Source organism: Acinonyx jubatus, chromosome D3 (assembly GCF_027475565.1).
Source record: "Acinonyx jubatus isolate Ajub_Pintada_27869175 chromosome D3, VMU_Ajub_asm_v1.0, whole genome shotgun sequence".
Taxonomy (NCBI): Eukaryota; Metazoa; Chordata; class Mammalia; order Carnivora; family Felidae; genus Acinonyx; species Acinonyx jubatus.
In genome coordinates this window covers 35,208,179-35,221,777 of record NC_069392.1, presented here as the reverse complement: position 1 = coordinate 35,221,777, position 13,599 = coordinate 35,208,179, and the positions used below count along the sequence as shown (strand labels likewise).

The window sequence follows — 13,599 nt, the reverse complement described above, 5'->3', positions numbered from 1 at the left end:
TCTTAACCAACTGAGCCACCCAGGCGCCCCCTATGAAGGTTATTTTTAGAGACACTATTAAGTCAGTGTGGGAACCTGCCAAGTTTTAGAAGTTTACCTTCCAGAATTTCTAATTAACTGAAAGGAGAAGTCCATTGTTCTCTTGGTATATTTGCACTTGGATGCTTTGTGGTACTCCAGCTAGAAGACCAAAGGGGGCAAATAAAGTTTCAGAAATAAGCCGAAGATTCTTTTGTTGTGGCCTCCCCTGGCAAGTCGTCTTGCTGGGAATCTCGCTTGCTGCTGAACACTCACTCACCGCCTCCGGTCTAGCAGAGACACTTGTAAGTCCTTTCTGGGACAGCTGTGAGTTTAACGAGCAGGCTGAAAAATTGGGTAGAAGGTTGCCTTGGCTGGATCCGAGGCATCCTGGTTGGTTTGGTAATGAGGAGGTGACAGTTCTATGGTGGAGAAAGATCATAGTCCTAATAGCCCCTTATTGTTCCACCTGTTACTTGGCTCCTGTCTTGTTCTTGTCTGTGTTCCTTATTTTTTGTGGAACTAAAGCTTGAATTCCATAAAATTGTCTAGTTTGGTTTTTTTTTTGGATCCCTCTCAGAGCTGACAGTAAATATCCTATTAATAGTTGGACAGTAAGACTCCGAATCATTGAGTGTAAAACTTTTGAGGGTCATCATAAATTCTATTGAAGTGATGGGTGAGAAACCAGATTCAGAGGTTTTAGGGTGACTTATCGAGATGTCTAATTTCTTCTCCTCTTTCCTTTCTTAGGGCCATGGTGCTGTATTGGTTTAAATGAAATATTGTACGTTAAATTTTAGCACATAAACTTCAAAAATAGATCCACATGAGCATGTTTTACATGTACATTCTATTCTAAGAGTTAACATATCCCTTTAAAAATACAGATCATTCTCTTTTTATAAGAAGCTTCAACTCTTATAGTTGATAATGTGAAAATACAATTTTTGGTAAGAAGGACAATTTTGCATCTGTTCTGTTCATGGTGCTTATCACAGTACTTATGCCAGTGCCTGGAGTAAAAAGGACACTCAGTGGGGACTTGAATGAGTGAGTGAATGAATGAGTGAGAGGGAGGGAGGGAAGAGGGAAGGGGGATCAGCTGGGAGAAGGGAAGGCTGGATGAACAGTTCTTTTTTTTTAGTTTTTAAAAATTTTTTATTTGTTTTTGAGGGAAAGACACAGAGTGTGAGCCGGGGAAGGGCAGAGAGAGAGGGAGACACAGAATCGGAAGCAGGCTCCAGGCTCTGAGCTGTCAGCACAGAGCCCTGTGTGGGTCTTGAACCCACAAGCTGTGGGTTCATGACCTGAGCCAAAGTCAGTCAGTCAACCAAATGAGCCACCCAGGTGCCCCTGGATGAACATTTCTGGTTTGGGCTTTCAAAATACCCTTTTTGTGACCAGAGCCATGGAGTTCTTGGGTAGCTGATGGTCAGGGACATTGGTCTGTGCAGTGGCCATTCTGAGCAGAGCAGCTGGCTGCTTCAGTACTGCCTGCTGTTGCTGCCTCCTGCCAGGCAGGATAGGACCGTTTCGCAGGGGCCCAGCTTTGAGGGCGTCCGGAGGGCTTTCTCCCCTACTTGCTCTCAGTGTTGATCTGCTTTTTGTTCCCTCGACTGTCGTCTAGACTTTAGCACAGAGAGAAGTAGGCCAGATCCCATTGTAATAATGTGCATGCATCTCTGCCTCTCTCCGGGTCGTCAGTGGAAAAAAGACACACTTACGAACAGGACAACGTTTTATTTCATTTCTGTTCTACTTTGGGCCTCTCCTCTCCCGTGTGTTTTGTATTTCAGTGCGTTGGCATTGTAGCCCGGTGTCGTCTAGTCTCGCGGGTGTTTCTGGGATGACTTCTTGTCTAGGGAGCCCCTCGAGCCTTTCCATTTTGGGCTCTGCTGATGGCTTTCTCCATTTTCACATCCATCGCACACACATAAATAATGCAGTCGTAGGGTGGAAGTGTTTGTTCAGGCAATGTGTAGTAGCAAAAACAGCATGATACATGATGTCCGGAATCAGAAAGACTGAGTTTTTAACAATTATCTTTTATCTGAATCTCTTAGTTCTTCCTTAAAGAATTTTCACACAAACTAACAAATAAGAGAACGGAGTGGTAGCTATTCAGTGTATGTAGCACATCCTGTGTAATTTACAGTTACTTTTTTTTTGTGGAAATCATTGTGGAATCAGATGCGATAACAAGAAATAATACATGGGGCTCCTGGATGGCTCAGTCAGTTAGTTAAGCGTCTGACTTCATGGATCGTGATCTCGTGGTCCGTGAGTTTGAGCCCCGTGCTGGGCTCGGTGCTGACAGTTCGGAGCGTGGATCCTGCTTCGGATTCTGTGTCTCCCTCTCTCTCTGCCCCTCCCCTGCTCATGCTGTGTCTGTCTCTCTCTCTCAAAAATAAATAATAAACATTACAAATTTTTATGAAAAAAAAAACAACAAGAAATGATACAGATTCCTGTATACGTAGTACCCAGTTTCCTCCAATGGTAACATTTTGCAAACCAAAAGTATGATATCACAACCAGGATAGTGACATTGTTGAAATCTACAGAGCTTTTCCAGATTTCTTCTTTTACATGGACTTGGACATGCATGGGTGTGTAGTTCTGTATATTTTTTCACTGTTTTAGTAAAATGCAAGTAACAGAATTTATCATTTTAATCATGTTGAAGTGTATAGGTCAGGGGTATTAAATACCTTCTCGATGTTGTGCAGCCAACACCACCATCCATCTCCAGAACTCTTTTCTGCTTGTGCACCCACGAAACAGTCACTTGCCATCCCTCTCTCCCAGCCCTGACAACTACCATTCTACTTCCTGTCTACTTCCAGGTAACTTGTACGTGGGATCTTACTGGTATCTGTCCTTCTGCGGCCGACTCATTTCACCTCCATGATGTTCTCCAGGTTTCTCCATGTCATAACGTGTACAGGAATTTCCTTCATTTGTAGGATTGAGTAATACTCCATTGTATGTATTGACCCCGTTTTGCTTATCCATTCATCTGTCAATGGATACTTGGTGGCTTCCATGTTTTAGCTATTGGAAATAAAGCTGCTATGAGCTGTACAGTTATTTATAATGTTTATTTTTGAGAGAGAAAGAGCACACGTTTGAGTGGGGGAGGGGCAGAGAGGGAGCTTGGGGGAGGGGAGAGAGAGAGAGAGAGAGAGAGGGAGAGAGGGAGGGAGGGAGACAGAGGATCCGAAGCAGGCTCTGCACTGACAGCACAGAGCCTGATGTAGGGCTCAAACTCATGAGCTGTGAGATCATGACCCGAGCTGAAGTTGGACACAGGCGCCCCTGAACTATGTACAGTTTTGTTGCCTAAGTAGGTTTCTGCATCTGCCACCACAGTGAAGACCTTAAAGGTCACAACATCACAGGGATTACTCACATTGTCCTTTTGTGACGACTCTCCCATCCCTCCTCCCACTATCCCTCAGCCCTGGCAGCCACTAATCTGCCCTCCCTTCAAAAGCTTTGAAGTCACATACGTGGACTCATCAGCATTATTAGATTCATCCAAGTTTTGGGTGCATCAGTAGTTATTTCCTTGTTATTGTTGAGTAGTATTCCATGCTGCGGATGTACCACAGTCTGTTTTATCACGTACCACTTGACTGCATCTGGGCTGTGTCCAGTTTTTGGTTACTATGAATAAAGCTTCTCATTTTGTATTGGTTTTTATGAGAATGAAAATTTTAATTTTTCCAAGAAGTGCAGTTACTGGGATGTTTTAAGACTTAGCATATGTACCTTGCATGAGCCACGGTTTCTTTGCTGATGCAGGTATGTGTAAATGGAGGTTTAAGTGAGGTCATGTGGACCTTTTTAATCAGAGGCTGACAACAGACAACTTTAAACAATCGTAGTAAGAACATCGATAGCTTCTTACCAGTTCTTTCTTTCTCCTTTAGCCTCAATTTCTCTGAAGTGGTTCTACCATCTCAAAAATGTCATTCGTTCTGAAAACTTAACAGCATGTTGCCCTTCTTTTCTTGCCTCACCTTTCCCACAATCAAAAAGTTGCCAAAGACCTCTTGGTTTGACTACTATAGAGATTTTTATATCATTGTCCTCTTAATTCATACCTCTGCCATCTGAATTTCAGTGGGTGTAACCTCTTAATGGTGTTATTTTTGATGCTTATTTATTTATTTTTGAGAGGGGGGAGGGAGGAGGACAGAGAGAGAGGGGAAAAGAATCCCAAGCAGGTTCTGTGCTGTCAGTGCAGAGCCTGATGCGGGGCCCGATCCCACAGACTGTGAGATCATCACCTGAGCTGAAATGGATGCTTAACTGACTGAGCCACCCAGGGGCCCAAGCATCTTTATATTGTTAATATAGTGTCTTCTTTTGTATCTCTGCTCTGTGAATGGAGCTTCTGTAACCCAGTCACAGCTCATCTTTATAGCTATAGGTCCCAATGCTCCTCTTCATGGTTCTGGTCATGTCCAGCTCAGGGCCTTTGCACATACCCTGGAAGAAGCCTTACTGTCTTTCTTCACTCATATTCAGATCTTAGCTGAAGTGCTACCACCTCATGGGAGGTCCTCTTGGTACATGTTACTCTAATACCCTGTACTTTTTTTTTTCACAGCACTTACAGTGTTTTTTTCATTTTAGATGTATAAAACCTAGGGCCCCACACGGTTCAGTGTGGTCATAGAATCCCCTCAAAGGAGTTGACCAGAAAATGTGTTATCTTAAAGCAATTTAAATCTTAAAAAAAATTTTTTTTAATGTTTATTTTTGAGACAGAGAGAGAGCATGAACGGGGGAGGGTCAGAGAGAAAGGGAGACACAGAATCCGAAACAGGCTCCAGTCTCTGAGCTGTCAGCCCAGAGCCCAACGTGGGGCTTGAACTCACAGACCGTGAGATCATGACCTGAGCCGAAGTCGGACGCTTAACCAGCTGAGCCACCCAGGAACCCCAAAGCAATTTAAATCTTAACATTGTCTCTGGTAAATGATTTTAAGCCTCTGTCTTCTAAACATGGGCTCTTAACCGTGGTATTACCTCCCTTACGAGGTGAATCCTTGATGTGGGATGCTGTCTGTCCCATCCCTTCTCAATAACCCCCCTGAAAACTGGGTTTGTGTCTTATTTATCTTTGTCATCTTAGAACCTGAAATGTTGCCTGGCAGATATTAGGTGCTCCACTAATATTTGTTGGAAGCATGGGTGGATGGATGGATGGATGGATGGATGGGTGGAAGGAAGGAAGGAAGGAAGGAAGGAAGGAAGGAAGGAAGGAAGGAAGGAAAAGAAAATAAAGAAAGAGAGAAAGAAAGGAAGAAGGAAAAGAAAGAAAGAAAGAAAGAAAGACAGACAGACAGACTACGTGTCTTATGTGTCAGCACACTTGGTAAAACTCTGACCAAATGTGTGAATAATATAAATCTTGCTTAATTTTCCAGGTGATTTTTGAAGTGATAACTTCTGGACATCAAGGCTACCTCGCTATTGATGAAGTGAAGGTGTTAGGACATCCATGTAGTAAGTTGCCTCAACTCTTGCACATTTGGGTTCAATGTTGGGGGCACTTTTATGCTCCAGATTAAGAGAAGACACTAAAACCTGAGGAGACGTGATGCGAAACGAGTTCCCCGACAAGTCTTTAGGCATTGCTTTGCCAGCCCAGAAGTCCAAAAACATCCATTTTGTGTGTCATTCATTGTATCTAAGCCCCTCTGAAATGACGATCAGGACTGGAGGCTAATGGGCCACTTTGGTCGACTCAGACATCCTTGCAAAGATTTTTAGATTTCCCTTTTAAACGGTAGCACCAGGTTAAACATTGAGAATCTGTGCATTTTGTTTCTATGTCTAGTGCATTACTCGTATACTTTTAAACAATATGGCTCCAAAAAGGCCTGGGACCCATCAAATGCAAGAAATCTACCTAAACCATTTGGGGACCCCAGAAATAGTCTGGTCCTCATCTTTTAAAAATTAATACTTTAAAAAAGTCCCATGGGTGACAAACACACACTTTTCCTTTTACCGCTCAGTATGAACAGCTATTAACAGGCTGTCATATTTATGTCTGAACTGTTGTCCTTAAATCAATAAAATATGGCACATAGCCAGTCCCGTTTCTCCCTTGTCTCTCCTTGGGGGGAGGGGGGTGTCACAGGGACAAGCTGCTGCCCCCTCCATCTCTAAGGTTCATATTCCACCAGCAGCAGAAACAGATGTAGCTGATTAAAGCAGAAAAGCTTTGCATAGAAAGGGAATTGGTGGCAAATAGAATCACGGGGAACATGGATCTAGGCTCCAGGAGTGGGTAGAGATTCAAAGGGAGGCTCTGTAGCCAGAGCCATGCTGGCACCTATGTCTGAGGGGCCATCCATGGGGGTAAGGGTGCTGCAACCTGCTCTCTGACCGTTGCCACCTGCCTCAACATTTGTCACTGTCTCTACGCCTTTCTCCCCTCAGCCTTGGTCTCAAAACCCTGAGTGGGACTGTCAAAGTTGGCCAGCTAGATCATGTGCTCATTCCCTTGCTGGAAATCAGGGTCATCTAGGAAAGCACACTGTGGCTTTTTCACCTTCTATCCTGGGGGTCAGGCCAAGACTCCTACGAAGAAACCTACAATGGAGACTTTTCCACCCCCAGATGAGTGGTTTCAGAGCTGAGGATCCAAAATGCTGAAAACCTCTGTGTGTGTGCATGCATGTGGGTGTGCTTTTTCCCACAGTCAGTGTGTAGTTCATAAAAAGTAAGAAAGTAATGTTTGCCCTTTTGTAAATTCTAATGAATCGTATCCAACCATATAAATTACTCTGTATTTTTTCCCCACTTAGCATTATGTTCTTTAGGTCAACCTGTGATATTCTATCAGATGAATATACTGCGCTCTGTTTTTCTGTTTTTCCATGAACATTTAGTTTCTTTGCTCCCGTTTTTTTTCTCCGACAAACATGGCTGCAGTGATGATCCATGTATGTGCCTCTGGGTACAATGTGCAAGGGCCTTGGTAGGATACATTCTTAGAAGCAGAATTCCTGGAATGTAGAATAGAAACACTTTTAGTTTTACTCGATGCTGCCAAATTGCTATGAAAAGTCTGCACCAGTTTATATTCCCACCAGCAGTGCATGGGAGTTTTATTTTCCCTCTCTCCTTGCCCAAAGTTGATCTTGTCAGACTTTAAATCTTTTGGCTATGTGAGGGATGGCAGCCTGCTTTATTTTTAGGGTCTCCTCAGCATTAAAGAGAGACTGGCTGGTTCATACATTCCTGGATTTCTGCTGATGGTCCTTACCCAAACTCATGAGAAAATGGTTATATCTACAATGACATTAAAGATCTAAACACTTGCAGGAGTGTCTCTGCTTTTATTGCGTGGATTGAAGAGATCATGAGATCATTCCCTGTAGTAGTTACAGAGAGCCTTCATGGTTGTTATCTGATGAGGGTATCGGAACACAGTCATCTGATTTCATCCAGAGGGATTTGCTCTCTCTGAGATTTTTATCCTGGTGCTCAGAGCATGCCACAACACCAGAGTTCAAACACTGCAGTCACGTCGTTCCTTACTGAAGCAGACATTACTTTTGTGACACATTACATTTGCCTTTCTTCCGTCAGCAAGATTGGTGAGTTCAAGAAGAATTTCCCCACCCCCCACTTTTTTTTTTCTCAAAAGGCAGGAAAACGAATGATGCTGTACCTGATTGGAACAGCAGGGAAAATTTAGGAAGTGGAATATAATTACCTGAGTTGGAACTTAGCCAGATCCATGGAGTAATAGCCTTGGGCTTAGAAAAATGCCATGGGATCTTCTAATGTGCACAATTGATCCTGTCTCAGATTCACCTCTTACCAGGAGGTTAAAGAAAATAGATACAGTAATGCTGCACACCTACTATGTGCTGAGCACTCCCTGTCACTCAGGGCAAACTTCACCCCAAGGCAGATGTTATTGCTGCCCTGTTGCAGGTGCAGTGGATGAGGCCAAGTTTGCAGGGGTCTGTCTTGTTTTGTATCTTGGGGTTTGTTCTACATCTGGCCATTGGCCAGCAAAGAGCTCCTAAAATGTGGCTCTTCCCATTCTGCAGAAAACGAATTGCTCACTGTCTTCAGTAAGATAGAAAGTCTCAATGCTTGTCCTTCTATCAGAACCTTCCCCAAATGTGTTTCCTGCAGTTTTGTTCATTCCTTCCGAGCCCAGGTGCCTGTAGTCGTAGAAATGGTGTTTATGGTTTCGCCTTTGGAGAATACTGGTGCTAATACCTAATTGGCTTTGCAAACTGCTCTTAAGAGACACAGAATTGCAAAACGGGCTCTGTACCAAGGTGATGTATGGTACAACAGCATTTTGAACTGTAAGCTTTAAATGGTTTTGATGATGGCCCTTCTGTAGTTATTTTTTCCTGAATCTCTAGGTTTATGGGGAAAACATGCAAATAAAGATTTTAAAGAAGGCAGTAGCTTGGTCTTAAAATGTAAAGCTTTGCAGATAATATTTTAAGGGCTTTCCTATCAAGATTTCTAAATAATAATCAATTTTTTGAAATCGTGGTGGTCATTAGATTTAAATCACAAAGGAGCATAAATATTTCATATCCAAAATTATGCTTTCCAAAGAGATGCAAAACTGCTGAACTTTATTTATTTACTTCACTCTAAAGGCTCCTGTTTGGATTCATATAGGTTTATGAGTAGGCATTTCAACATTTTTTAAAAGTACTTGTTCTGTTAAGAGTATACAGTTGCTCATAAAATTGATTTTAATGTAGTGACAATAAAATGCAGGCTCAGCATGAAATGTGGATATGGCTGTGCAGAATCAGCAGCTCGATGGCTTAAGACCACTTCTAATGAACACAGATAATTTTTGTATTTGGTATTCACGCTAAAAATATATTTCGAATTTGGTTCAATAATCCTAGTAGGAGCACCTATCAGCTTCATAATGTTGTCTCCTGTTTTTACGTAAGTTATAAGCTCTGCATGTCTGGGTATTTCTGTTATTACCTTGTAGTGCCCGTATATACTTTTATGCCTTTACGAGCCGTGCTGCATTTTAACAGGTTTATGGAGATATATTTCACCTGTCCTACAGTTCATCTGCTTAAAGTGTATGTTCAGTGTTTTTAGTAAATCCACAGAGTTGTGTAACCATCACCACAATCAATTTTAGGGTATTTTCATCACCCAGAAAGAAACCCTGCACCCACTGTTAAGTCAGTCTCCATTTTCCTTGGCCTCTACCCCCAGCCCTAGGCAGTTACTAATCTACTTTCTGTCTCTATAGATTTGCTTGCTTTCCTGTATTTCATTTAAGTGGAATCATACAATGCATGGTCTTTTTTGTCTGGCTTCTTTCACTTAGCACAACATTTCACGGTGCCTGTGTGTTACAGAACATTTCAGTACTTCTCCTTCTTAAAGCTGAGAAACTTTCCATTGTATGACACACCATATGTTCTGTACCTATTCGTCAACAGAGGGACATTCGACTTTCTAATTTGGGGCTATTGGGAATAATACCGTGGCAAACATTTCTGTTACAGGCTTTCAGTTCTTTTGGCTATATATTTAAGACGAGGATTACTGGGTCATGTAATAACTCTATGGTTAGCATTGTGGATAACAGTGAAATTGTTTATCAAATTGGCTGCACCATTTTACAGTCCGAGGAGCAGTGAATTCTTGCCAATATCTGTTATTTGTGTTTTATTTTTCACCCTGGTGACTTTGGGGTGATAAGTCTTTATGGTTTTGATTCTGTAATGGCTAATCTTGTTAAGCATCTTTTTGGGTGTTTATTGGCCACTTATATACCTTTTTAAAGAAATGACAACTTAGATTCTTTGCCATTTCTAATTGACTTATTTATCTTTTTTCTTATTTTATTGAGAAATAATGGGAGATACATTACTATAAAAGTTTAAGGTATCAGCATGGTGGTTTGGTTTACATATATCATCACATGATTACCATAATAAGTTTGGTTAACATCCATCATTTCATATAAATACAAAAAGAAGAAAGAAAAAAAACCCCAATATTTCCTCCTTGTGATGAGAACTCTCAGGATCTACTCTTTTAACAACTTTGCTGTCTCACACAGTGTGTATTCCTGTTGTCCATTACATTCCAAGTACTTACCTATAACTGGAAGTCTGTGCCTTTTGAACACCTTGCTCCATTTCCCTCTGATCTCCTTTCCCATGAGTTTGTTTTCTTGTTTGTTTTGTTTTAGATTCCGCATGTAAGTGAAATCACAAGGTATTTGTCTTTCTCTGTCTGACCTATTTCACTTAGCATAATGCCCTTGGGGTCCATCTGTGTTGTTGCAAATGAGGAATTTCCTTGTTTTTTTTTTGTTTTTTGTTTTTTAATGGCTGAATAGCATTCTATTGTACATATATTCTACACCTTCAATTGATAAATACTCAAGTTGTTTCCATGTCATGGCTGTTGTAAAGAAAACTGCTCTGAACGTGAAGGTGCAGATACCTTTTCCATTAGTGTTTTCAGTACCTTTGGATAAACTGGTAGAAGTGAGATTCTAGATCATGTGAGAGTTCTATTTTTAATTTTTTGAGGATCTTCCATACTGTTTTCCACAGTGGCTGCTCCAGTTCACAGTCCCATCAGCAGTGCACAAGGGTTTCCTTTTCCCCAGATCCTCCCCAGTATTTGTTATCTTTTACCTTTTTGATGATGGTCATTCTAACAGGTGTGAGGTGATACCTCATTATGGTTTTAATTTGCATTTCCCCAATGGCTATGATGATGAGCATCTTTTCATGTACCTGTTGACCTTCAATAGGTCTTTTTTGGAGAAATGTCTATTCAGGTCCTTAGCCCATTTTTTAATTAGGTGGGGTTTTTTTGTTTTTTGTTTTTTTTGTTTTTTTTTTTTTTTTTTTTTGCTCAAGTTATATGAGTTTTTTATATATTTAGGATATTAAACCCATGTCAGATAGATGGTTTACACACATATTTCCCATTCTACAAGTTTCTCATTTCACTTTGTTGATAGTTTATTTTGCTGTGCGGAAGATTTTAGTTTGATATAGACCCACTTGTTAACTTTTTATTCTTTTACCTGTACTTCGGGAGTCATGTTTAAGAAATTATTACCAAGACCCATGCCGAGGAGCTGTATTCCTTTGCTTCCTTCCAGGAGTTTCATGGTTTCATCTCACATTTCAGTCTTTAACCCATTTCAAGTTAATTTTTGTGAGTGGTGTAAGATATGGGTCCAATTTCATTCTTTTACATATGAATATCCACTTATCCCAGCTCCATTTGTTGAAAAGACTGTCTTTTCTTCATTGAGTTGAAAAGACTGTCTTTTTTCCATTGAGTATGCTTGACTTCCTTTGTAAAGATTAGTTGACTGTATGCTGGGGTATTTTTCTGGGCTCTTGATTCTGTTCCATTGGTCTGTTTGTCCATTTCTATGCCAGTATCATGCTGTTTTGATGACTGGTTCATAGTTTAGCTTGAAATCAGGAAACGTGGTGCCTCTTGCTTTGTTCTTCTTTCTCAGGATTTCTTTGGATATTCAGGGTCCTTTGTGATTCCATAAACATTTTAGGAGTGTTTTTTCTACTCCTGTAAAAGATGCCATTGGAATCTCAGTAGGGATTGCATTGAATCTATAGATGACTGTTGGTAGTATTGGCATTTTAAAAATATTAATTCTTTCAATCCATGTACATGAAATTTCCATTTATTTGTGTCTTTTTTTTAATGTTTATTTATTTTTGAGAGAGACAGAGACAGAATGAGAATGGGTTAGGGGCAGAGACAGAGGGAGACACAGAATCTGAAGCAGGCTCCAGGCTCTGAGCTGTCAGCACAGAGCTCGACGCGGGGCTTGAACTCATGAGCTGTGAGATCATGACCTGAGCCGAAGTCAGACTGAGCCACCCAGGCGCCCCTATTTGTGTCTTTTAAGTTTTTTTTAATCAATGTTCTGTTTTCAGCACATAGATCTTTTACCTCCCTAGCTAAATTTATTCCCAAGTATTGATGCTATCATAAATGAGATTGATTGCTTTATTTATTTTTTAGAAATTTGCTGTCAGTACATGGAAGTTCTGCTCATCTTTATATGTTTATTTTGTAATCTGGGACTTTACAGAATTCTTTGATTAGATATAATAGTTTTCTGATTGAGTCTTTAGATTTTTTTTCTGTATAAAATTATGTTACCTGCAAATAGAGGTAATTTTGTTTCTTTCTTTCCAATTCTGATAACTTCTATTTATTTTTCTTGTCTGACTGCCCTAGCTAGGACTTCTAGAACAATGTTGAATAGGAGTGGTAAAAGTGGCAACCTTGTCTTGTTCTGATTTTAGAGGAAAAACTTTCAACATTTTACTATTCAGTGTGGTAGTATGTGTGGATTTGTCATTTGTGACTTTTACTGTGCTATGTTCCTTCTGTGTATAATTTGTTCATAGTTTTTATCATGGATGGATACTGGATTTTGTGCAGTGCTTTATCTGCATCTCTTGAGATGGTTATATGATTCTTTTCATTCTATTAATGTGATACATTAATGTGATACAATCATTGATTTGCCTATGTTGAACCATCCTTGCATCCCAGGAATAAATTCTACTTGATCGTGATGCATGATCCTTTTAATGTGCTGCTGAATTGGTTTGCTAGTATTTTATTGAGGATTTTTACATCTATATTCATCAGGAATATGGGCCTACTTTGTTTTGGTTGTTTGTTTGTTTGTTTGTTAGTAGTGTTATTTTCTAGTTTCAGTATCAGAATAATGCTGGACTCATAAAATGAGTTTGGGAGTATTTCTTCCTCTTCAATTTTGTGGAAGAGTTTGAGAGGGATTGATGCTAATTCTTCTTTAAATGTTTGGCAAAATTCACTGGTGAAGTCATCTGGTCCTGTTACTGGGTTGGGGGATTTTTTGATTACTGATTCATCTCCTTACTTATAATTGGTCTATTCAGATTTTCTATTTCTTCCTGACTTTCTCTCGATAAGCTGTCTAAGAATTTCTCAGTTTCTTAAAAGTTATTTGGTTTGTTGGCAGGTAGTTGCTCTTACTAGCCTCCTAAGACCCTTTGAATTTCTACCATATCAGTTATAAGGTCTCCTATTTCATTTATAATTTGTTGATTTGGGTCTTCCTCCCGCCCCCCCCCCCCCCCGCCTTGGTTAGTCTACCTAAGGGTTTGTCAATTTTATATTTTGAAAGAAGCTGCTCTTAGTTTAGCTAATCTTTTCTAATGTTTTCTGTCCTTTACTTCTACTCTAATCTTTGTTATTTCCGTTTTTCTCCTAACTTTGGGCTCAGTTTGTTCTTTTTTAGTTCTTTAAGATGTAGAGTTAGGTTGTATATTTAGGATCTTTATTGCGTCTTAATGTAGGTATTTATTGCTGTGAACTTTCCTCTTAGAATGACTTTTGCCGCATCCCACAAGTTCTGGTATTTTGTGTTTACCTTTTTGTCTAAAGAAACTTTTTTTTTCTTCTTTAATGTCTTCTTTGGTCCATTTGTTATTTAGGAGAGAGTAGTTTAATTTCCACGTGTTCATAAATTTTCCAGTTTTCC

The 13,599-nt window shown here is 40.2% G+C and overlaps 1 protein-coding gene across 5 annotated transcripts in view; it reads left to right on the top strand.

Moving 5' to 3' along the window:
• PTPRM (protein tyrosine phosphatase receptor type M) overlaps positions 1-13,599 on the top strand; it is a 787,775-nt gene that overhangs the window by 320,592 nt on the left and 453,584 nt on the right. For all 5 annotated transcript variants that reach the window (XM_027068512.2, XM_027068514.2, XM_053205687.1 and 2 more), the window contains exon 4: positions 5,462-5,540. In XM_027068512.2, the coding sequence (XP_026924313.1) occupies positions 5,462-5,540 (79 nt within the window). The remainder of the gene's footprint in view (positions 1-5,461; positions 5,541-13,599) is intronic.